This window comes from Hemicordylus capensis, chromosome 9 (genome assembly GCF_027244095.1).
Source record: "Hemicordylus capensis ecotype Gifberg chromosome 9, rHemCap1.1.pri, whole genome shotgun sequence".
In the NCBI taxonomy this organism is placed as follows: domain Eukaryota; kingdom Metazoa; phylum Chordata; class Lepidosauria; order Squamata; family Cordylidae; genus Hemicordylus; species Hemicordylus capensis.
The window spans coordinates 3,731,068-3,755,156 of NC_069665.1; the positions used below are offsets into that span (position 1 = coordinate 3,731,068).

A 24,089-nucleotide genomic window follows, 5' to 3' on the forward strand; every position below is an offset into this window, starting at 1 on the left:
GGGGCTGCTATTTAAATTGCAAGCTAATGTACAGCAAGTGCTTTGAACACCTGAGTGCGGAACAGTTTGCCTGACGCTCTACTCTCACTGAACCAGCCCACATGATTAAGGAAGGAGACATACTGAGAGGCTGCCAGTGTCTTTCCTGGCTGTTCTGATGCCGTCCTAGTCCTATTCAGATGTTACATTCAACTCTCGTACAAGTGTACAGGCAATCCATCCATTTATTACGATCGAAGATCAGCTACTGAGCAACACAGAGCAATACGGCACACAAGTGTACAGTGTACACAGGTATAGGTCTGTGCACACATACAGTTATTCACACATTACGTTGGACCCAGGTAAAGCAGTGCACTTCACATCTGTACCCTGCCCAGGTTCTTACAACCAACACAGGTACAGTCACTCACACAAAAACATGCACAAGTGTACAGACATCTGTACACTCGTACAACATAATGTCTGAATAGGGCTTTTGGTGCATTTCTTTAGTGGTTAGTCCAGATCACAATTCTATACGCAACCCAAATACTAGTTTAAGTTAGTTTTTGCGTCGTGTGCAGAGTGGCAGTCTGGATTGAAAGTGGGAGGATATCAGGATGTCCAGATGGGCACAAGATCCTCTTCAATATTGTGGGCTGGTTGGGACAGAGCAAAAAGTATCCTCCAGTCCAGCCATCATATGAAAATACTATGTGAGAGCATAGAGTCTGTACAGAAGATACTCGGCTAGTCCACATAATTGAAAACCAGGTAGGAGGAGCTTTCAGCCAGGGTTGGAGAGCCAGACCTGCTCCCAATCAACAGTCGGGTGAACTCTAAGATCAAGGGAGGAAAAGGAGGAAGGGGGGAGAGTGATTGTGTGTGCGGGGTGAGAGCTGGGTTGGACTGGCACGCTCTACCCAGATTATCCCTCCAGTATTTACCAAGGGTGGAGGAAAGGTTGCCCCTGGCCCCATTCCTGCCTCCCACATCATTCTCCCTACCTTGATCGGGGAGTTCACACCACTGCGGATGGGGAGAGTGCCCAGCTCTCCTACCCTGGCGAGGTGCTCTTCCAACCTGGATTTTGGTTGTCTGAACTAGCCTACTAAGCAGGCCTACTTATCAAAAGGTTGGCAAAGGGGCCCACCGCCCATCAAGAGCTCTCCAGGTGTAGGGAGCTTATATGGGGCAAAGGGGGTCTTGCCGTTATGCTGGGCCCAAGCCCTTTCACACCCAAGAGGCGCTAATGGCCACAACTGTAACGCAGGCCAAATGGAATAACACAGCTCTTGCCTGTACCATTCCAGTATGCACAATTCTACACCAGTTGTCGCTTCAAACAGTCTTCAGGGGCAGCCCCATGCAGAAACCATTATAGTAATCAATCCTAGAAGTTCCTAGGCTTCTGAAGGACTCCCTGTCTTTGCATGAGTCTCAACTGCCCCCTTTGCTAAGCAGAGTCCACCCTGGTTTGCATTTGAATGGGAGACCACATGTGAGCACTGTAAGCTATTCCCCTCAGGGGATAGGGCCACTCTGGGAAAAGCATCTAGGTTCCAAGTTCCCTCTCTGGCAGTATCTCCAAGATAGGGCTGGGAGTGATTCCTGCCTGCAACCTTGGAGAAGCCGCTGCCAGTCTGTGTAAACAATGCTAAGCGAGATGGACCAAGGATCTGACTTGGTTTAAGGCAGCTTCCTATGTTCCAAATGTTACAGTCAGCATCAGAGGCCCTCCTCAGAGCCCCCTGCCTTCTGAAATTATGGGGTGGCCATTGGAGAGGAGAGCTGGTCTTGTGGTAGCAAGCATGACTTGTCCCCTTAGCTAAGCAGGGTCTGCCCTGGTTGCATATGAATGGGAGACTTGATGTGTGAGCACTGGAAGATCTTCCCCTCAAGGGATGGAGCCGTCCTGGGAAGGGCAGAAGGTTCCAAGTCCCCGCCATCCATGGCAGCATCTTGAAGATAGGGCTGGGAGAGACTCCTGCCTGCAACCTTGGGGAAGCCGCTGCCAGTCTGTGAAGACAATAAGCAACATGTGGTTCTCCAGATGCTGGTGACCTACAGATCCCATCATCTCCAGCTACAACTTATTACAGTTGTAGGTCAGCAGCATCTGGAGAGCCAGACGTTGCTGACCCCGGGCCTGAGATGGACTATCCATACCCAGACCCAGCACAGCACGCCTCCAGGGGTTGCTTGCTGCTGTTGTCGTCTAGATTTCGAGCCCTTTGGAGGCAGGGAATGATCTTATATCTCTATTGTACTGCTGTGTGAACTTTTGTTGAAAAGTGGTACAAAAGTATTTGTTGAAGGAGCGGCAGAGTTTTCAACTCCTACTATGTGAGCTTAAGGTGGCGAGAATGAGTCCTGCCCCATCCGCCGCCAGCCTGTGGGGTGCCCGCTGTCCTTGCTGGATGGGCCTCGCTGGGCCCCCGGCCATCCAGGCTACTCTGCCAGAGACAGAAGAACGACTCGCCCACAAGTCCAGATTCAAGACTTTATTCAAAGGCGGGGGAATGGGCCCAGGCCTTCTCTGCACGCATGCTGCCGATCCTCTGCATTCCTGTAGAGCCAGGATTCGCAAATCTGGGTCCCCAGCTGCTGCTGGACTACAACTCCCATCATGCCCTTTGGCCATGGTGGCTGGAGATGATGGGAGCTGTATTCTGAAAACATCTGGGAAGCCAGGTTGGGAACCCCCGCCGGAGAGCACGAATGGAGTTAAACTACTTGGAGAGCTTGGTTACAAAGAAGAAGAAACACACACACGTCCCTTGGAAAAGGCTTTTTTTTAAAGTGGAGACTTCACGACGAGAAGAAGCCTCTTCAGAAAGCAGGAGGATGAGCAACCACTCACCATCGTCTGCCGGGTGTCCTTGTGAAGGAAGCCTTCCAGATGGGCATGACAGCCGCTGTGGGGACCCCCAGTGCCGAGCCCCATCAGTGCCCAGGCTGGGGGCCAGCGAGTCTGCTTCATCCCCCTCTAACTACCAGCTGGGGGGAGGCCTGGGAAATATCCGCCACATCCGCCCCCACCGGGCAAGCGGCTACTGCCAAGGACCCAGCCGAGCCCTGCTGGGGTCTGGGCCACCCGGCAGCCTCTGCTGCAGAGACCTCCGTCCACCTCTTGACGATTGCGGTGAAAAAGAAAATCCGCCTGGAGCACTGAGTTACTCTTGTCCAGCGGTGGCCAGATGAGCCTCAGGGCTTCATGCTGCTCAAGCGGATGTCGCGCTCGATCTCAAACTGCCTGTGGTCGACTCTCTCCAGGAACGCTTTCCTTTCCAGGTACCTGCGACAGGGGGCGGGGGGGGGGAGAGACGGGGTCAGCTCCGGGGCCTCTAAAGAGCAGGCAGAGCTAAGCAGAGCAGAGCAGGACACCGGCTCGGAATGTGCACGGAACCGCGGCACCTGCGACCTCCGGTCATATCGGGAAGACGAGGGCAGCGGGGCAGCAGGGAGGTAGGTAGGCTGCCGCCTCCATGGGCATGAATAAAGACGGACGCCGGTGGGGGGGAAGTGGTGCGAGGTATAAGTGCCCCCTTCCCCGCTCTTAAAGCCGGCTCGGTGCACAGCCCGACTTCAGGCCTCCTGAAGATGCTGGGCTGAAGCTCCCACAATCCCCGGCGACTGGCCATTGGGGCTGGGGATGATGGGAGTTGTGGGCCAAAAACAGCAAGGCGGCGAAGTCTGTGCAGGCCCGGCGCAGAAGGACCCAAAGGCGGCACTCCTCCCCAGGCGGCCCGGCCGTTCCCTCCTCCCCCTCCCTGTCGCCCTTTGCCCCTGACATGCCTACACACTCGCACGGGGTGGGCCAGCTCCCGGCCCCCGCAGCAGGCCAAGCCTTCTGGGCTAGCTGTTTGCCGGTGGGATTCAGAGCGCGGGCTGGAAAGCAACCGGTGGTGCCGCACTCCTCCGCCTGACTCGCAAAACCACCCAGATTGCCCAGCTAATTGCTTGCTATAAATAATTTCCAATAAAGACGCGGAGGCACAAGCTGATGGGCTCAGGCACACTGGGGTGGAGCCTGCAGTCCCCTCATTGGGTACTTGCAGGAACAGCGCCGCTTGACAGTACAGGGCCCACTCTCCCCTCCCCACCCCACCCGTTCTTGGGAGGCCTGTCCTATATAAGAGCAGACACAGAGATCAGCACCTAAGGGCCATTTCCTGTGGGGCCTGCCCTACATAAGACCATAATGAGTGCCAGGCTGGGAACCCGAGAGGGTTCAGCTCCTGCTCCCTTCTTGCAAAACCAAACCGGGCCGGAACGAGAGTGAGTTCTGGTTTCAACAGCCTGGAACCCACTGCAGGTGGGTGTGAATGTGTATTTTTTAAAATTTTAGATACATACACACATACACACCCCTTGGTTATAGGGACTATAGTTCTACACCAGGGGCTCTCAAATGTGGGTCCCAAGATGCGGTGTGACCACAACGCCCACCATCCACAGCTGCATCGCCCCAAAGGCCACTTCAGCTATGGATGGTGGGAGTTGTAGTCATACCGCATCTGGGGGCCAGCATTTGAGAGCCCCTGGCCTAGTCCCGGGAGCTTGCTGGGAGCCTGAGATCCACTTCAAGCCTTCTGCCAGAATCAGAACTCCAGAGACGGCCGGCTGCGAGGCCATCCTCCCTCCCTCCCTTACCCTTCTTTCCCTCGGTTGTGGGTGGCCAGCTCCTCGCCGATGCCCTCCTCCTCCTTGAAGGTCTCCCAGTCCAGCTTCGACTTCTCCAGCGTGCTCAGCTTCTGCTTCTTGGCACCGATCTTCCCCAGCAAGCTGCTCATGCCGCTTGGCCGCTTCACCCTGCAGGGGCACCCAAACAGAAGTGTGTTCAAGAGAGTCCTGGCAAAAGGCAGCAGCCCCATCCACACGCCCAACACTCACGGGACGACTGTACAGTCTACACAGGCACAGAGCTGTACACAGGCACAGTAATGCACACGTTATGCAGAACGCAGAATGAAGTACACTGCTGGACCTGGGGTAGCAAGCATGGACCGTCCCCTTTGCTAAGCTGGGTCCACCCTGGTTTGCATTTGGAGAGGAGACAACATCTGGGAGCACGGGGAGATTCCCCCGAGGGGATGGGGCCACTGCTCAGTGGAAGAACATCTGCCTGTTTGCAGGCAGAAGGTCCCAAGTTCCCTCCCTGGCAGCATCTCCACGATAGGGCTAAGAGAGACTCCTGCCTGTAACCCTGGAGAAGCCGCTGCCAGTCTGGGTTGACAATACTGAGCTAGATGGATCAATGGTCTGACTCGGCAGAAGGCAGTTTCATATGTACCATACATCTTAAGGGCCTGTATCCCTTCAATACAAATATGTGTATTCAATACGAATACATCATTCACACAAATATGGGTACGAGGGTACAGGCATCTGTACACTCGTACAGCATCATGTCTGGAGGGGGCTAGCGTGCTGGCCGCCTGGGAAGCAGCCCTTCGACAGGGTCCGGCCTCCAAAGCCTCTGCTGCTCTCAATCCTTGGGTGCCCCGGGCTTTATTAAAGCACGAAGCAGTGCACACTTCAGCTTCCCAAACTTCCAATAGTTGCAACCAGTGTTCCCTCTAATGGGGATCCCCAGATGTTGCTGACCACAACTCCCAGAATCCCCAGCTGCAATGGCTTTTGCTTGGGGATTCTGGGAGTTGTAGTCATCAGCATCTGGGAATCCCTGTTAGAGGGAAGATTGGTTGCAACGGATCTTATCTTCAGTTTCACCCTTTGGGGGCGTGGGAGTAAAAACGGCCCCCAGAAGTCCCATCAAAGGTTCCATGCAGGCAAGAGGTAAGCCAAACTCTCCACCCGCTGCCTGTATTTATTTACTCGGAAGGATAAGGAAAACACACACAGGATGGAGAGGGTGGTCTCCTCCCCACCCATCCTGGAAGGGTGCCTCCCTCAGTCACTAAGCAACTGTGCAGCCTCCTCTGTGCCACAGTTATTTTGAAAGTGCAAATCAGAGGGCAGAAATTGAACACCCGCCTTTCCTCTTGCGGGAGTCCAAGGTCAACCTGATTGGACCCGCTTCCTAGTGAGGACTTTTAAGCTCCAGAAGCAGTTGTTAACCTCCCAAGAGAGGAGAGGGGTGGCCAATCCCACCCACCCCCACCCCAAAGTCTGAGCTGGAAGACAGTGAGGCACAGGCGAAGGCTCCGCATGTCTTTGGAGAGACCTGGACAGCTAACTGCAAGCATGAATTTTCCAGTTTGCTAAGCAGGGTCCACCCTGGTTTGCATTTGAATGGGAGACATGTGTGAGCACTGCATTATTCCTCTTAAGGGATGGAGCCACTCTGGAAAGAGAACCTGCATGCTTGCATCTGGCATTTTCATATAGGGCTGAGAGAGACTCCTGCCTGTAACCTTGGAGAAGCCACTACCAGTCTGTGTAGACAATACTGAGCTAGATGGACCTTCCTTATGGGCTAAGGCTACAACACCTGGGGCTTTTTAGTTTCAAAAAAAGACGTCATGATAGAGGTCTATAAAATCATGCATGGTGTGGATGGATGGAGAGAGAGGGCGGGGGGGACAAGTCTATCAATGGCTGCTAGGAACATAGGAAGCAGCCACATATTGAGTCAGACCATTGGTCTATCTAGCTCAGTATTGTCTTCACTGAGTGGTAGCGGCTTCTCCAAGGTTGCAGGCAGGCATCTCTCTCAGCCCTGTCTTGGAGATGCCACCAGGGAATGAACTTGGAACCTAGATGCTCTTCCCAGAGCAGCTCTATCCCTTAAGGGGGATATCTTACAGTGCTCACACTTCTAGTCTCCCATTCATATGCAACCAGGGTGGACCCTGCTTAGTTCAGGGGACAAGTCATGCTTGGGCTGTAGGCCACCTCCAACCTAAGAGTCAAGATGCCTCTAAATCCCAGCTGCAGGGGAGCAACAGGAGGAGAGAGGGCATTCCCTCTCCTCTTGCCTGTGGGCTTCCCAGAGGCATCTGGTGGGCCACTGTGGGAAACAGGATGCTGGACTAGATAAGCTTTAAGCCTGATCCAGCAGGCCTTTTCTTATGGTCCAGTGGCAGCTTCCTATGTAGCAATAGGCAGGAATTCAATCTGTGAACAATTTGGGACCAGTTCCTCAACATTTTCTAACTCTCGGGTTTGAGCACTAACTGCTTCAGATGCACAGAAAGGATTTTGAGCTGGTTTAGAAGCATCTCATTCAGAATAGTACTAAACATTTTTGATTGCTGTGTCACTCTATGCAATTAATACAATGTGTATTTAATTTGAGAAAAATATGCATTGTTTAAAACACTGTGTAAACATGTTCAGATAAACAAAACACACAGCAGGATAAAAACAGGAAAACAAAACCATTGTACAACTGTAAGCAGAGTGCCAGATGATTGAGCCACTTGTTTTTAAGGAACCGCCGCTTTTTGTGTTGCGGTTCCAGTTCAGGTTCAAGGCAACCAAGAGAGTTCAGGCTCAGTTGCAGTTTGCTGAAAAACCTCTCTGAAGCATTCGATTCTTCACTAACAGGCCCTGAGATTGTCAGAGAGGACTTGGGCAACAATAAGAAACTGCAGAGAAACATCTGAATCAGGAGAGGAGAGCTGGTCTTGTGGGAGCAAGCATGACTTGTCCCCATAGCTAAGCAGGGTCTGCCCTGGTTGCATATGAATGGGAGACTTGATGTGAGAGCACTGCAAGATATTCCCCTCAGGGGATGAAGCCGCTGTGGGAAGAGCAGAAGGTTCCAAGTTCCCTCCCTGGCAGCATCTCCAAGATGGGGCTGAGAGAGATTCCTGCCTGCAACCTTGGAGAAGCCGCTGCCAGTCTGTGAAGACAATACTGAGCAAGATAGACCAATGGTCTGACTCAGTATATGGCAGTTTCCTAGGTTCCTAGGCTCTTATTTTATTTATTTTTATTTATTCGATTTCTATACCGCCCTTCCCAAAATGGCTCAGGGCGGTTCACAGAGAGTAATAACAAATAAATTGGATGCAACAAGAACATAGGAACACAGCAAGCTGCCTTCTACTGAGTCAGACCCTTGGTCCATCCAGCTCAGGACTGGAGGTGTCCAGAGTGAGTCCCCACTCCATGGCTGCCCAATGATGTGCCTGGGTGCTGGTCTGGTGCTCAACGTTTATCTCCCTTTCCAGCTCAGGACCCAGGTACCTGGAGGGCCATCTATATCTCTGTGCGCCTGCAGTGCCTTTAAAATCCTGGCTGGAGGCCCTTTTCCTGCTGCTCTCTCTCCAGTCTGGCTGCTCCTCTGAACCCAGACATGGCTCTGGGTCGCATTTCCAACTGGATTCAAAGGTCTGGCCAGAGGAGGGGGGGGAAAGAGAGAGAGAGAGATGCACACCTGTCCTGGTTTTGGACAGAATCTTGGAAAGAATAGTCTGGAAAACACTCCCCCCCCCATGACTCATTGTTTTCCAGTAACATCTTGTGACCGAAGGGTGTACTCTGGCCACGGCTTCCCCCCACCTGCCTTAGAATGGCAGTCATTTCCTCTCCGGCTTTTCAGGATGCCCCTGGATCGGCAGAAAGGCAGTTATCCCAGGAATGCAGATACACGGCAGGCTTGAGGCTCTGCCGAGGGCTCATGCAAGCTTGGCTCCGGCTTTCCGAGTCTTCAGCGACTGACCTGCAGTTCCCCCACTTCAAGCCACGGGGTGGTTTCTGCACACCCTGGGATCCAGGAGGCACCACTCTTTCCGCTGAGCAGGCAGCTGGCTTCTAGCTCTGTGTCCTTATTTGCTTGCATTTATATCCCGCTCTTCCTCCCAGGAGCCCAGAGCGGTGTACACCGTCTCGTTTATCCTCACAACAGTCCTGTGAGGTAGGCTAGGCTGAGGAGTAACTGACTGGCCTAGGGTCACCCAGTGGGTTTCATGGTCCTAGTCTAACACTCTAGCCATGGTTGTTTTTCATCATGATACTGTTGGTCTCGGTAGCCGCGGGCAGAAGGCGACTCTGTTTTGGTGGCAGGAACGTAGGGAGCTGCCTTGTACAGAGTCAGGCCCTTGTCCGTATAGCCCAGGCTTGTCTACACTGGCTGGCAGCAGCTCTCCGCGGCTTCAGACAGGACTCTTTCCCAGCCCTACCTGGAGATGCTGCCAGGGAAGGAACCTGACAAAGAGCTACGATTGCAAATTTTGTCAGGCAGTTCCGTGTTGTGTGGGAGTGTTTCCTTCTTGGCTCCTGTAGACCTTCTCCCAGGTCCCCTCAGTGACCCCAAGTTCTCATATGATATGTCAGAGAAAAATTTCCCTCGGCTTCTGCTGATCATCATCTCATAAACTTCTGCTGTGTTTCCTCCTAGTCATCGCCTCCCCATTAAAGTCCTCCAAACAATGAACCTTCCTGTGTACAGAAACTCCTCTAATGCCTTGATCCTCCCAGCTGTCCTTTCCTGACCAGTGTGCCCTCTAACAGGGATTCCTAGATGTTAACTACAACTCCCATAATCCCCAAGCCAAGGCTATTGCAGCTGGGGATGCTGGGAGTTGTAGTCAACAACATCTAGGAATTCCTGTCAGTGGGAACACTCCTCCTGACCCTTTGGTAGCTCTGCAAGACCTGAGTGTGATTCAGAAAGCTGCACCTTTATGTTGCTTTATGGAGGGGGGAGGGGGGGGAGTGGTTTGGTGTGCTGATGGTAATCCCGTGTAGCAAGTGGCAGGGAGGAGATCTGAGCACACTGATGGTGGAGGAGGGTGCCTGTGTGTGAGCCTCTCATTCTGGGCTAGCCCTCTTGCATTCAGGGTGCGTGTTGAGAGCAATGGCACGTGCAAGAGCGAGGGGGTACCGTAGCTCCTCTGTGTGGGCAGTTTGCTCTCCTACAGAGTCAGAGGGGAGCCTGTTCCCCTCTTAAGGTCCTGGGCCAACGCCTTCCCACATGCCTGCAGTTGTGGCAATCCACCCCACTCACTTGGGGAGGAGAGCAGGGCCTGCAGGAGTGAGTGTGAACTGTCGCCTTTGCTAAGCAGGGTCCAGCCTGGTTTGCGTTTGGATGGGTGACTACGTGTCAGCACTGCCAGGTATTCGGAGATGGGGATGTAGCTCAGTGGCAAAACATCTGCTTGGCAGGCAGAAGGCCCCTGGCTCCATCCCTGGCAGCCTCGCCAGGTAGGGCTGGGAGAGCCTCCTGCCTGAATCCTTGGAGAACTGCTGCCAGTCAGAGCAGACAATGCTGAGCTAGACGGCCCAAGGGTCTGGCTCAGAAGGAGGCAGCTCCCATCCTCAGCCAGACAGCTGCTCCTTAAGATCCTGGCTGGTCACTGGACTTCCACAGCTGGGGAGAGAAATTTAATGCCCGTCACCTGTTTTCACTGGAAGATTTGGCTGCCATGGAGGGTTAGACATTGTGTCCAACGCGGAGCGCAAGGCTCTGGCTTTTACGGGGCCGGGAAGGTCTCGGACTCCAAGCCCCAGCAGAGCCAGTGGCTGGCGCCCCACTCAAAGGCTGCCACTCGGCCAGCAGCAGCCCGCAAACCAACCAAAGGAGGCGCTCTCCTCCCAGCGTGCTGCTGCTCTCAGGGCAAGGCGCCTGCAGTTCCAGGAGCCGCGTTTCGTTCCAAGGCACATTTGCCGAGCGGCTTCAGGCTCCCCTTCTGGCTGCTGCCTGCAGAATCGGTGCGTCGCAGCTGCGCTCCGGGCCTCCACCAAGCACAGAGCGGCTTCATGAAGGCCAGATGCTCCCGGCCTGGGCTGCCCTCCTCCTCCTCCTCCTCCTGGGCAAATCAGCCGCCTACTGCTGATGGCCACACTGTGCCCCCACTTGGCCAGGAGTCAAGGCACAGCGCCACGGAGCAGAAGGGCCCAAACCTGCCGGGTCCGCAGGAGGAGGAGCGGGGCAGGCGCCGTCCAAAGCAAGCTCCGCTCCGCCACCGGCAGCTGCAAGGCGGCTTCGGTTTCTGAAGCCACCGGAAATGGTTTCCCCAGCTGGCCGTCTGCCTGGGCAGCCAAGAGAGACTCTCTCCTAAATGGAAGACTCCTTCCAACCGTTTCCGTCACAAAGTTCACCAGCCTTTCCAAAGAAGGTGCCTCTATGGGGCCAGAAGCTTAATGGGGGAGGAGAGCTGGTCTTGTGGCAGCGAGCATGAATTGCCTCCTCTGCGAAGCAGCGCCTGCCTTGGTTTGCATTTGGATGGGAGACTCCATGCGAGATTAGCTGTTGCTGAACTACAACTCCCATCATCCCCAGCTGCAGCTGCGAATGACAGAACTGGTATCCATCATTGAGAGCCACGGTGGCCTTCTCCTGCCCTAAGGGGATGGGGTAGGCCCCAGGTTCACTCCCTGGCAGGATCTCGAGGTAGGGCTGGGAGAGATTCCTGCCTGAAGAGCTGCTGCCAGTCGACATAGACAAGACGGAGCTAGATGGACCAAGGGCCTGACCCAGTACAAGGCCACTTCCCATGTCCCACCAATACACTCCCGACTCCGCGAGTGCTGGCTCAGAAACACAGGATCCCTGCTGTCAGGCTAACCTGCAGGTCTACGCTTTGCGTAGCAGCACTTGAAGCTGCCGGCAATCAGCGGTTCAAGGGGCCTGCACTTTTCTCAGCAAGAAACCTCTTGATGAGAGCTCCAAGTTGAAACAAGGCCGGGGATCTGGATGCAATCAGCGAACGTGAACCACAACACCCCACGCCAAAAGCACCACAGTGGGTCTAGCAAACAAATCCAGGGGGAAGCAGCCACTTAGGCCAGCCACGTTGCTTGCCCGACTGCTCCAGTGTGCTGCTGGAACTGCCGGAGGGACCAGCCGAGGCCCACTCTGCACCTGACAAAGAGTCCCCCAAGAATGGCGAAACGTGCAGAGAGATGGGATGACATCACCCGAAGAGGAGCTGCTTTCATGGCGGGTGTGGCTGGGAGCCAGCCTGCGCCCTCTGGTGGCCGGCATCAGCAAGGCACTCCTCCAAAGACCACCCCGCAGTCACACCCCCCTCCCGAAGGGCACCCTCAAAAGACAAGACGGCTAACGGGCCCAAAAGGAAGGGCCCAGACATCCCCCCGATAGCGGGCCACAGACCTGGCTGCCCTGACAACACTTCTCCTCTCTCCCTTTCAGGGGGGGAACACGCTGCTTGGCGGGCTCAAGGTCTCGGGCTCCATCCCTGGCAGCATCTCCCGGAAGTGCCAGAGAGCTGTTGCTGCTCAGTGGTGGGCATGAGCACGGACTGGTTCGTGAACTCCCAGGAGGCAGGGCGGGGCTTCCTTTAAGGGGCAGGGAGGGTGCCCTTCTCCGCCCTGCCGCTTTCCGCCCACCAGCGCTCTCCCCAAAACTGCTAGCATGGGGCTGTAGCATACCACCTTGCAGCCCCAGTCAGCACTGAGCTCTGGGGGCAGCAGGGTAGGGAAGGGCACCCTCCCTGCCCCTTAAAAGGACTCCCCCACTGCTTCCCAACCGGCTTGAACGCCAGACTTTTCGAACCGGCTCGGTGCTCCATAAAAGGAGCGCTGAACCGGTCCGTGCACATCCCTGGTTCGTGGTGACAGGGCAGAGCTCGGGCAGCTCCCTACTAGGAAAGCCAATGGCCGCTCACCATCTTTTTGCACAGAGTCCAGGTCCTGCAAGAGCAGAAGCCCCAACCCCTGCCGCCTCCCAAAGTGCTTTCTGGTCTGAAAGACAGGCCACAGCATCAGTACTGTGTTTACCCAAATCTAGGACGAGGTTCCTCCTCCCCTCCACCCCCCCCCCAGTTCTTTCCTATTAAATATAGAGAGGCTGTCTTAGATTTAGCATCCTCTTTCTTGTGGGTAAATACGCATATAAATCTATATTTAACTTCTATCTTTTAAGGCATCGTCTTACATTCAGAGTTGCCTTCTCTTCTGGTCAATACAGTACATATCAGGAGAGGCCAACCTGAGGCCCGTAGGATGCTGCTGCCTTATACCGAGTCAGACCCTTCGTCTGTCTAGATCACTACTGTCTACACTAGCCGGCAGCGGCTCCTCCAAGCTTTCAGGCAGGAGTCTCTCACAGCTCTGCCTGGAGATCCAGCCAGGGACTGAAGCTGGGACCTTCTGCATGCAAAGCAGGCTGCTCTACCTCTGAGCTACAGCCCCATCCTCATGGTCCATCTATCCCAGCACTGTCTACAAGGACCGGCAGCGACATCGCCAAGCTTTCAGGCAGGAGTCCCGCCCAGCCCTACCTGGAGGCACTGCCAGGGATGGAACCTGGGCCCGTGTGAGGCAGAAGCTCTACCCATCCCCTACATGAAGACAACTGGGGCTGATGGGAGTTGCAGTCCCGCCACTTGGCCACCCCGGTACACACAGGGGGAAGGCAACGGGGCTTTACGCAGAGTGGTGGCAGACGGGGTGGGGGGATTCTGTTCCCCGCCAGCGGCGGCTACTCCACTCAAGCTCTCAGATTTGTTCCTGAATCTGAACACACTGCAGTAGTTTCATGAACCAAAGACTCAAGGGCAGGGGGTGGGGGAGTCTTCAGGAGCACGAGGCACCTCTCTGCCTCCGCCCCTCAACTGCCAGAAGCAAAAGCCATTGCAACGAGGCATTATGTTGACCCAGAGGTTTGCCTGTGACCCTCCAGGCAAGTCCAGGCACCAACAGAACAGAGCTGCCTCCAGTCGCTGCCAAGCCAAACTTCCCTCTGTGTTAATTTGAGCAACCTGGAGGGAGGCACCAGGAGGCCGTGGAGGTCACGCACTCAGACCTGTCATTTGGGAGAACATCCAAACAAGAGGAAGAACAAGCCCACTGTGAATGGGAAGAGACTCTCATGACATTGTTCCTGGAGCTCACTTTCGCCATAGCTTCAGCAGTGATTGGCACACTGAATTTGGGTTATAGAAGCCGGGAAATCTGGAGTGGAAAAGGGAACCTTTTATTCACAAAGTGGTGTCACTGTGTGCAGACTAAGGCAGCTGAAAGGTCAGGAACATCAGGGCCTGCCAAGATTTTGCAAGGCAGTGCACAGCACAGGGACCGTGGATCTTGCCCAATCAGCAACTGAACCTCCTCACCCTTCAGTCCAGCATCTCATGGCATCCCACCTGTCTAGATGGAAGGAATTTTTGGTGCTCTGCAGGAACAAGTCCCCAACACAGATACAACTTGGGCAGATGTATGGCTTCTGCCACACCTTGACTTCTCAGCGAGTGATGCAACTTAACCGTCATTTGCATGTGCATAAGAACATCAGAAGAGCCCTGCTGGATCAGGCCCAAGGAGGCCCATCTACTCCAGCCTCCTGCTTCACACAGCAGCCCACCTGATGCCTCTGGGGAGCCCACAAGCGGAGATGAAGGCATGCCGCCTCCCCTGCTGTGGCTCCCCTACAACTGGTACTCCGATGAATCCTCTCTCTGAGCCTGGATATAGCCTACAGCCATCAAGACTAGTAGCCACTGACAGACCTGCCTGCCATGAATTTGAATTTGATGAAGCCCCACTTAAAGCCATCCAAGCAAGTGGCCATCACCATGTCTCATGGCAGAGAACTCCAAAGATTATGTGTTGGGTGAAAAAGTCCTTCTTGTGTCAGTCCCAAATTTCCTGGCAATCACTTTCAAGGGCTGACTCCTGGTTCTAGTGTTGTGAGAGAGGGAGGATTTCTCTTTCTATCCACTTCCTCCACACCATGCATGATTTTATAGGTCTCTATCATGCATCCCCTCAGTTGCCTTTTTTCTAAACCAAGAAGTCCCAGATATCGTAGCCTTGCCTCGTAAGGGAGCTGCTCTAGCCCCCTGATCACTCTGGTTTCCCTCTTCGGTACTTTTTCCAGTTCTACAAGATCCTTCTTAAAATATGGCGACCAGAACTGTACTCAGTACTCCAGATCTGGCCACAGCATAGATCTGTCTAATAATGGCATTATAACATTAGCCGTTTTTATTTTCAATCCCTTTCCTAATGATTCCCTTTATGGCAAAATAAACAGGATGGATCCTTAGAATGCCTTCTGGGTCCAATTCTAGCTTGTTGAGAAAGACCGGGAGTAGGCCTTGGGCTCCCCGACTCCTTTCAGTGGGAGAGAAATGTGACTCGGCTAGAGAGAGCCCACGTGGGGCCTCCATGGCCCAGTCAGATAAACCCACATGCTCACCCTGGTACATGCATCCACTTTCGCCGATGGTGAAGCAAGCAAGAGTTCCACCATGGGGGAACTGCAGGGACCCATGAATGAGGCTCCCAAGATCCTCTTCTCTCCCTTCCAAGACCCCCCCCCCACTGATTTGTATGCAACACCTGCAAAGCAGGATTCTGACCCCCACCCACATGACTTCTGCCACCGTACAGCCAAAATGCCAGGGACTTACCCAGAACCCGTTGGATGAGGAGCTGGGCCCACCGGTTTCTGGCCCTGCTGTTTCAGGAACAACTGGGCTTCTTCTGAAGCAGCATCAACTTCCTTCGTGACCCTGAGATGATGCAAGGAGAGAATGGCAAAGCCACCGGTTCAAGGGGGAACGTTTGTGCACCGTCAGAACCAGAGAGACAGCAAAAGGGACTCCTGGTCATACACTCCAGAGGGCCTGGGTGATGGCACAGGCAGGGCACTCCAAATCACTGCTAAAGCATGAAGCTCACTGGATGATCTTGGGCCAGTCCCTCACTCTCAGTCCAGCCTACCTTGCAGGGCTGTTGTGTGAAGATAAAAGGGGGAACAGTTATGCTGCCTTGAGCTTCTTGGAGAAAGCAGAGTTAACAATGTCAGTAGATAATAAACCCAGCACTGGTTTTCACTCTAGTGAGCCCAGAGGCAAAACCGCTGCCTTCCACATTCTCTTAAAACAGGGGTCCCAACCTTGGGTCTCTGGATCTTTTTGGACTACAACTCTCAGCATGCCTTTGGCCATTGTGGCTGGGAATGATGGGAGCTGTAGTCCGACGACACAGAGGATCCAGGTTGGGGAGTCTGTGGTCCAAGCCATGCTCAATCCAGTCATTTTGCCCATTCACGGCCCTTTCGTTAGTTTAGCCCAACACTAATCATTCCTCCACAGATGCCGGCATTGCTTTTCCTTGAAAACTTTCGAGCACGAAGACTCCACAACATCCCCAGGGGGGTCAGCTTATCCAGCGACTGAACTGATCTTAGGAAGTTCTGCTTCACATTTAACCCAGATCCACCTTCCTGTTATTTAAACCTGTTGCTTCCTGCCCTATCCTCAGTGGGCCTGGTGAACAATGTGAGCCTCTTCCTTCCTAAATATTAGGAAAGGGTCAACAGGCCCGCCCCCCTCTCCGTAGCCTTCTCATCAGGGTAAACAAGCAGCGTTTCTTCAGTCCTCCCCTTTCTAGGACTTGCCTTCAAACTGTCTAAGGCTTGTCTGAATATTCTCTGATCTGTCAATCGCTTTCTGAATTATAGCTACTCAAAGTGAACACAGTCCAGTCTCACAGGAACCCAGGAAGCTGCCTTATGCTGCATTGAGCCATCTAGCTCACACAGACTGGCAGCGGCTTCTCCAAGGTTGCAGGCAGGAGTGTCTCCCAGCCCTTCCTGGAGCTGCTGCCAGGGAGGGAACCGGGGACCTTCTGCATGCAAAGGAGATGCTCTCCCGCTCAGCTATGGCCCCCTCCCCGAAGGGGAATATCTTGCAGTGCTCACATGTAGTCTCCCATCCAAACAGGAACCAGGGCAGATCCTGCTTCGCAAAAGAGACAATTCCTGCCTGCTACCACCAGACCAGCTCTCCTCTCTTCTCATCAGCGGCAGCACGACTTCCCAGGCGCCCATTACAGCAACTGAAACGGCCTGGGCCTTTTGCTGTTTGTCCAGGACCTGCTTACCTGGTTTGCCTCTGCTCGCCCTCCACCCTCCTCCACAGGGACTCACACACTTTGCCCAGTCTTAGCATGCAGCTAAAACCTCTGCTCTCCGCTGACTCCGACAGTCCCCGCTGCTGACATCATGCTGAGGTTTGGAAGCGGCCGAAGATCACTACGTCTTTTGGTTCAATGTTTTTTGACATTCTGCACTGGACATACATCTTTCCCTGTTGCCCTCCTCCCTTCCCTCCCAGCTGCCCCACCCCAACTCCGGGCCCAGCGCTGGCCTGAAGCCTGTGGCTGCATGAAAGGGACAAGACCCGGAGGGGGACAGGCTCACACTCCTACGCTGCTTAAGTGCAGGGGGCCCCCCCCATCTCTGAGCTGGGAAAGAGGGCAGGGACTCTTCCATCCCTGGGGCACTCAGCTCCACGCTCACCATGGCAGCTGTGGCAAACCGATCTGGAGGGCCCTGCCTCATACTCCTTTATAGATCACCCTTCATCCGAATGACCCAGGGCAGTTAATGGCACGTTTAAACCAATTCAATAAAAACCATAAACCCTCTCCACCCCCAACACAGCACCCCCCCAGTGACTGTTGCTGGGGTCTATCTTGTGTTTATTTTTACACTGGGAGCCCTTTGGGGACAGGGAGCCATCTTATTTGTTTGTTATTTCTCTGTGTTAACCGCCCTGAGCCATTTTTGGAAGGGCAGTATAGAAATCGAATCGAATCGAACAAACAAAAACAGAACAAATGCAGCCAAAATGTGTGTGTGTGTTTTAAAGCAGCAAGGGACAGTTCATTGGCCAAAAGCCCAAATAAAAAGGACAGGCTTCACCTTCCTTGGGAGGGAGGGAGCCATGAGGGTCTCGGCTGAGAGCACGTTCCACAGCCTGGGGGCTGCAACTGAGAAGGCCCCGTCCTGCACGCTCGACAAAAGGGCCTCAGCAGGTGCTGGCACGCACAGCAGAGCCCTCCCAGCCGACCTAGTCAGGTGGGTAGATCCAGCTGGGAGCAGGCAGTCCCTAAGGAACCGGAGGCCCAAGCCATTTGGGGCTTTAAAGATAATAACCAGCACCTTGAACTGTACCTCAAAACAGACTGGCACCCAGTGCAGTGAGTACATTGATTGCTTGTGCTTTTATTTTATTTAATTTTATTTATTTAATCTATACTATTTATTTATTTAATTTACATGCCGCCTGACTCCAAAGGCTCTAGGCAGTTTACAAAAACAAACACAATAAAGCAGAATAAAACCAACTATTAAACAACAATTAAAATTTAAAACATTCAAAGACTACCGCAATTAAAAAATTTAAAGAGCAAAATTTAAGAGCAATCAAAATTTTAAACCATCCAGAGATGATTAAAAGCCTGGCTTTAAAAGTGTGTCTTAAGGGCTCTTTTAAAGGTTCCTTAAAGGTTTTGCTTCTACTAAAAGGCATTAAGAACTTTTTAGACGGCACTTCTAGCCATCCGTCCTCCGGGTTCAGTCCTGCCATTCAGCTCACTCTCCTCCATGAGACAAGAAGCAGCTTTCAGCCTTTGGCAAGACCAGTCCATCCCCAGCCAGAGGGCACGGAAGCCAGGAGGAGCAAGTGCGCGACCCCGTTCTGGGTCAAGAGGGAAGACGGAGAAAAGCCTCGGAACGTTTGCACTTGCAGATCAAGGCGAAGCCTAGTGAGGAGCGCTGAACCAGGCCTGCCTTTTGCCTTCCTCACAGTCCCAAGGCACTAATGGAATCTAGTTAGGCCTGCTTAGTATGGCTGGGCATTGGGGTGGAGAGAAAGGGAAGGGAAATCTCCCGCCGCCCCCACTCCCCATCTCCATGCTGGAATCCAGCCACTGATTAGATCATGGGCAGGCAATCTTTGGCCCTCCAGTAGTTGTTGAACTACAACTCCCATCATCTCCAACCACAATACATTGTGGCTGGGACTGATGGGAGCTGGAGTGCCAAAGGTTGCTTACCTCTGGATTATATCATTATCTTGTAAGGCAGAGATTCTCAACCCTGGGTCACCAGGTGCTGTGGGACTACAACTCCCATCATGCCTGGCCGCTGGGGATGATGAGAGTTGTAGTCCTACAATACCTGGGGATCCAAGGTTGGGGGCCCCTGTTGTGAGGGAATTGGACAAATTCAGACAGGATAGATCTAGCAACAATATTTAAATGAGACCTGAAGGTCTCATTTATATCAAGCACCAAAAACTGCGGAGAGAAGACAGAGGCTGCTCCCTTTATGCCTGACCTGGACGTCTTGCAGGAGCATCTGGCCAGCCAGTTAGGAAGCAGGACAACATGGATACTGGTCTAAACCAACAGGGCTCTTTTGTATACCGCCCAAAACTCATGTCTCAAGGGGGTTTACATTGAAGCACAGATTAAAAAACAAAGTTAAAACACCATGTAAAGCAATGATAGATTCTATAAATCTAATAAAAAGCCTGGGTGAATAAATGGGGTTTTTTTTACAGCCCTCAGCTCTTCTTTTACCAGTAATTATGTTATGTCTCCTGCAGTGAAACAGAAAGAAGGCTCCCGGGCTTCTCCCAATCGAACTGGGAAAGCTTTGATTGCCTGGCTACCACATTGCTGCTCTATGCAGTAAAGGTCTGTGTTTGCTTGAGTTAATGTCTACAGCAGCCGCTGTGGGGGGCCCCATTACAGGACAGAAAGTTGCAATACATATATTTTAATTGATATAAAAAGTTGTGCCCTTTAAACATTATTTTGCAGACACAGTTGTAGGTGAACGCCTTGGGCCACAGCTAAAGAGAGAGGCAAGCACTCCAAGAGGACACAGCACCTCACTGCTTGAAATGGCCAAACTCACCTCACCTCCTCGCCAGCAAAATCAAACACTTTGGTGATGGCAACTTTGGGCTTCTGGGGGTCCTTGGCCATCTCCTGTGGCTTGCGTGAATCCTTCTCTTCAGCAGGCTACAAGACAGAGGATGAGAGTGTACGTTGGTCAAATACCACAGCCAGCCCCAGTTTTCTCTAGTGCTTAATACAGTCTGACATTTCTACACTTGCAATGCCATGTCCAATGCCAATGGTCTCTGAATCCTGTCAGCTGAAGAGGCGCAACATACAATCATGTCAAAAGCTGAAAAGAAGAGCAGCATCCCTCCCCACCCTGAAAGATCAGCAGAGACAGAACATGGCAAGTGGTAGGGAAGGGTGTGCCAGATAGAGCTGGAACAGAGGAAGCTGCCTTCTACTGAGTCAGACCCTTGGTCCCTCTAGCTCAATATTGTCTTCACAGACTGGCAGCGGCTTCTCCAAGGTTGCAGGCAGGAGTCTCTCTCAGCCCTATCTTGGAGAAACCAGGGAGGGAACTTGAAACCTTCTGATCTTTCCAGAGCGGCTCCATCCCCTGAGGGAAATACATCTGACAATGTTCACACATCAAGTCTCCCATTCAGATGCAGCCAGGGCAGACCCTGCTTAGCTATGGGGACAAGTCATGCTTGCTACCACAAGACCAGCTCTCCAGGTGTGAAGGCTTGAGGGGAAAACATGTTTTTTCCCTGGAAAAATTGGTGTTCCCCCGCAGGCCCTCCCATCTCTAGTGCCAGAGGGGAGTACCACAACTGAAAAGGCCCCACTCCTTTCTTCATTTCCCCAACAGCAATGCCTGAACCAGACTTTCCCCTTACCTTATCTTTCAGTGTGCGGGTTCCCTGAGGTGGGGCAGTGGCTTTCGGTTTCTGGCCCACATCGCTGAGGAAGCTGGCCCACAGAGCATCTTCCTCCTTCTTCTTCTCAGGTGCATCTGTCTGTGTCGGATGCCCGCCTGACTCGCCACCCTCGCTGTCGCTGTCCTCCTCTTTCGATGCCTCTCCTCCACCGGGCTCCAACCAGCCACCTCCTTTGTTCCTCTTCCTAAGGACGAAGGTCACCAACGCCAAATCAGCAAACAAGTGATTGCTACTGCTTATGAACATCATTGGCAGCGTTTCAGATGCCCAAAGCTGTGAAGAGAAATCCTGAACGAGGCTGGAAGGCTCATAAGTGAGGGATCAACAGTATGGAAGTACTGCAGGCATCAATGTAACCCAGGACTTGACAAATCCTAGGCACCAGAAAGCCATGGCAGTTTATCCACAGCAGCTAGACTGAGATATTCAGAGGCAGAGCTATTTATCTCTTTTAAATACAGTCATCCCTTGCCAACCACAAGGGTACCGATCTGGGGAAACCTCGCCATTGGCAAATTTGTGGTAGACGAGCCGCTGAAATCAATGGCAACAGCGGGTTAGGGGAACTGTGGTTGCAAAAAGACTGAAACATACAGTAAGTCCCCCTTTTTAGATTGTGAGCCTTTTGGGGACAGGGAGCCATTTTTGTTTATTTTTATCTATGTAAACCACTTTGGGAACTTTTGTTGAAAAGTGGTATATAAATATTTGTCTATATTCATATTAATAATATTTATAATACTATTATTCAACAAAAAGTGCCTGAAGTGGTTTTCATAGCAAAAGGAGAAAGAAAATAGTTCCCAGCCCCAAAGGGACTCACAACCTAAAAAAGAAACCCAAGGGAGACACCAGCAACAGTTACTGGGAGGGATGCTCTGCTGGGATGAAGAGATGCAGTTGTTCTCCCTGGCTAAAGAGGAGACAGCTGGCACTTTCAAGGGTGCCTATACCCTGCTGGCAGGGGTACCTATCACCACATGCTTGCTCACTTCCAGTGCCAGCACCTACCGGCATGCAATGCCTTTGGAAGTCTTCTTGCGTTTTACCCGGGGCGACTGCTTCTCCTCCTCCACCACCTCATCCTCCTTCACCAGCTCTTCCACGTCATCTTCACTATACTCTTCACCTATGCCAACAGAGCTTCAGTTACCAAAAAAAAGGTCATTTAGCACAACAAATCTTGTGCCTATGGTACCCTAGATGGCAGATGATTAACAGGGTGGGGGGGAAGGATGGTTTTGCCACTGGGCAACAAGTGAGACTAAGACAGTGTAACACATACGGAGCCCAACCCTATGTACACTTGTGCTCATCCCAGAAGACTGGGGGCGCAGTTCACCCATGCACTTCAAAAGGCTTACTTTTAGTGTACAAACATCAGTGTGACACATTTCTCTGTGTCAGAGAAACTCACTCCCCAGTTTCTGCATGAGTCACTGTGCCAAACGTGAAGGTAGAAAACTCAGAACACGGACTCATACTGAGACACCATGAGAAAGGCACCCCTGAGTGCAGGACAATTCCATTTAGTCTTTGTGCTGGGTATCAAGTGGCTCAATCACTCCCTTGGAATGGACCCATCCTAAAAAGTAAAGACTGGAAGAAAGTAAAGTCAGGGACTCTCATACAAGCAGCAGCCTCCTCTGTAGGGCTGGCTTGGGGCTCTCAGACACCTTTTGATTAATTTCTTTAAATAAAGTAACTGTAACGACAGCCTACAATCAAAGCGAATATGGCGAACCCAGCCCAGAAAGCCTGGCTATGCACTCAATTCACTGCCGGAGAGCACTGGCCCATGCACGTCTTGGAGGCTTCTGTGGCAAATGCAGGAGACAGAAATCACAGGCAGCCTGTGCAGAAGAGAGGAACTGGAGGTCATCTTTCTCCACCTGGTGGCCTACTTGCCCGCATTCCAAGTAGCTCAGGGCGACATCTATGGCCCCTTCCTCTCCCACAATTTATCCTCACAGCTAGCCTGTGAGGGAGGTTACATGGAGCTGCCACACAGAGGAAGCACGCCTGCTTTGCCTGCAGGAAGACCCAGCTTCAACCACTCCCAGCATTTTTGAGATGCACGCAGGGATTGAACCTGGAACCTTCCGCATGCAACGGTGAGCCACAGCTCCATTGCTACAAACCGAGGATCCCAACCTTGGGTCCGCAGATGATGCTAGGCTACAACTCCCACCGTGCCACTGTGACCAGGGATGATGGGAGCTGTAGTCCAATGGTGCCCAACACTGGGAGTCCTTGCTGTAAAGCACCTTCTCCTGTATCAGACCCTTGGCCCCTCTAGCTCAGGGCTGGCCATGCTGAGGCTCTCCAGCTCTTGCAGGACTACAACTCCCATCACCCCCAGCAGCCATAAACTGCAGCAGGGGCTGGTGGGAGTTGTAGTCCGTCGACACCCCACCCCCAGCCCTGAGCCAGCTCAGCCCTGTTTACATGGCCTGAAAACAACCCTTTGGGCTTCGTGCAGGGCCAGCAGCTCAGAGGCCGAGGCAGGCTGTGGTCACGTGGCCCCCCTCCCGTGTAGCCCGGATGGAGTGGACGCTCTGGGAGCCCGGCCCGGCCCTCTCTCTCGCTCTCCCTCCGGCCTCCCTGGCCGGCCCCACCACGTCGCCGCGGCCCCCCTCCGCGGGAGGGCAGAGGTGCCCACCTGAGGGCAAGTAATCCTCGTCCTCCTCCGACGACGAATACTCCTCCGAGTCCGACATGGCTCGAAGCCGCCCCAGCGCCCTCCACCGGAAGCGCCTCCGGAAGCGACGCTGCTACCATCGAGAACGGGACCCCGTCGCCTGAGCAAGAGCGTCGCCCCGCCTTAACCACAGAGATGCAAGGAAGAGAGGCCGGCCGTGTGGCCTCCGGGAGGACGCTCTGCGACAGGGAGCGGGGCGAGCAATCTTGGCTCTCCAGCCATGGTTGAACTACAACTCCCATCATCCCCAGCCACAATTGATTTTATAATAAATAAATGAATGAATGAATAAATTAAATATTGGATAGATAAATAAATAAATAAATAAATATTTGGATGTTAAATAAATTTTTATTTATTTTTCATAATAAATAAATAAATAAATAAATACTTCTGTGATAAATAAATAAAATGAGTTGTGGCTGGGGGTGATGGGAGTCGTAGTTCAACAACAGCTGGAGAGCCAGGGTTGCTTACCCCTGCTCTGGGGTCTCAGCCGACTTTTCTTATTGGGCTTTCTTCCCTTGGGGTAGCTGTACTGTCTGCAGCAAGAGCAAGGGAGCCCGGAGGCGTCTTCAGTGCCCAACCGATGGGCTAGTGCAGGACTGGCCAAGCTGAGGCTCTCCAGCTTTTTGTGGCCGCTGGGGAATGGAAGATGGGAGTTGTAGTCCAACCAACCACAACTGGGGACCCAAGGTTGGGAGCCTTCTTCACCTTATGCACCAACTGTTATCTCATTTGACAGATTCTTCTCCTTTCCCCTTTCTCTATACCTTGTATATGTGCATGTGTTTATCCCTCACCCCACCTTGATAGATGAAAATTAAAGTATTAAACAGATACTCAGACCAAATAGTTTCTGGATCCTAGAAGGAGCATGTTAGTGTGTTTCTATATGTAGAAATCGTGTGTGTGTGTGTGTGTGTGTGTGTGTGTAT

General features: G+C 52.9%; 1 protein-coding gene across 2 annotated transcripts; it reads right to left on the reverse strand.

The window, feature by feature from the left end:
- Positions 1–2,471: 2,471 nt before the first annotated feature.
- CFDP1 (craniofacial development protein 1) lies at positions 2,472–23,263 on the reverse strand. Of its 2 annotated transcripts, XM_053271213.1 has the most exons (7): positions 23,113–23,263; positions 21,462–21,579; positions 20,409–20,634; positions 19,580–19,686; positions 15,276–15,377; positions 4,639–4,797; positions 2,472–3,280 (listed from the first exon to the last, which is right to left on the reverse strand). In XM_053271213.1, the coding sequence occupies exons 1-7, from the start codon at positions 23,168–23,170 to the stop codon at positions 3,190–3,192; spliced, it is 861 nt and encodes a 286-aa protein (XP_053127188.1). In that variant the 5' UTR covers positions 23,171–23,263; the 3' UTR covers positions 2,472–3,189. The 2 variants fall into 2 exon arrangements, with proteins under 2 accessions (XP_053127188.1, XP_053127189.1); XM_053271214.1 differs by lacking the exon at positions 21,462–21,579 and having other exon boundaries at positions 23,113–23,246.
- Between the last annotated feature and the right edge of the window lie 826 nt (positions 23,264–24,089).

What these genes read in the sequence shown, in the direction of transcription:
- CFDP1 (XM_053271213.1), bottom strand. Translation starts at nt 23,170, where the DNA reads ATGTCGGACTCGGAGGAGTATTCGTCGTCGGAGGAGGACGAGGATTAC. An exon ending in CGAGGATTACTTGCCCTCAG is followed by an intron (nt 21,580 to 23,112) that starts GTGGGCACCTCT and finishes CTGTTGGCATAG; the next exon opens with GTGAAGAGTATAGTGAAGAT. An exon ending in TCCAAAGGCATTGCATGCCG is followed by an intron (nt 20,635 to 21,461) that starts GTAGGTGCTGGC and finishes CTTCGTCCTTAG; the next exon opens with GAAGAGGAACAAAGGAGGTG.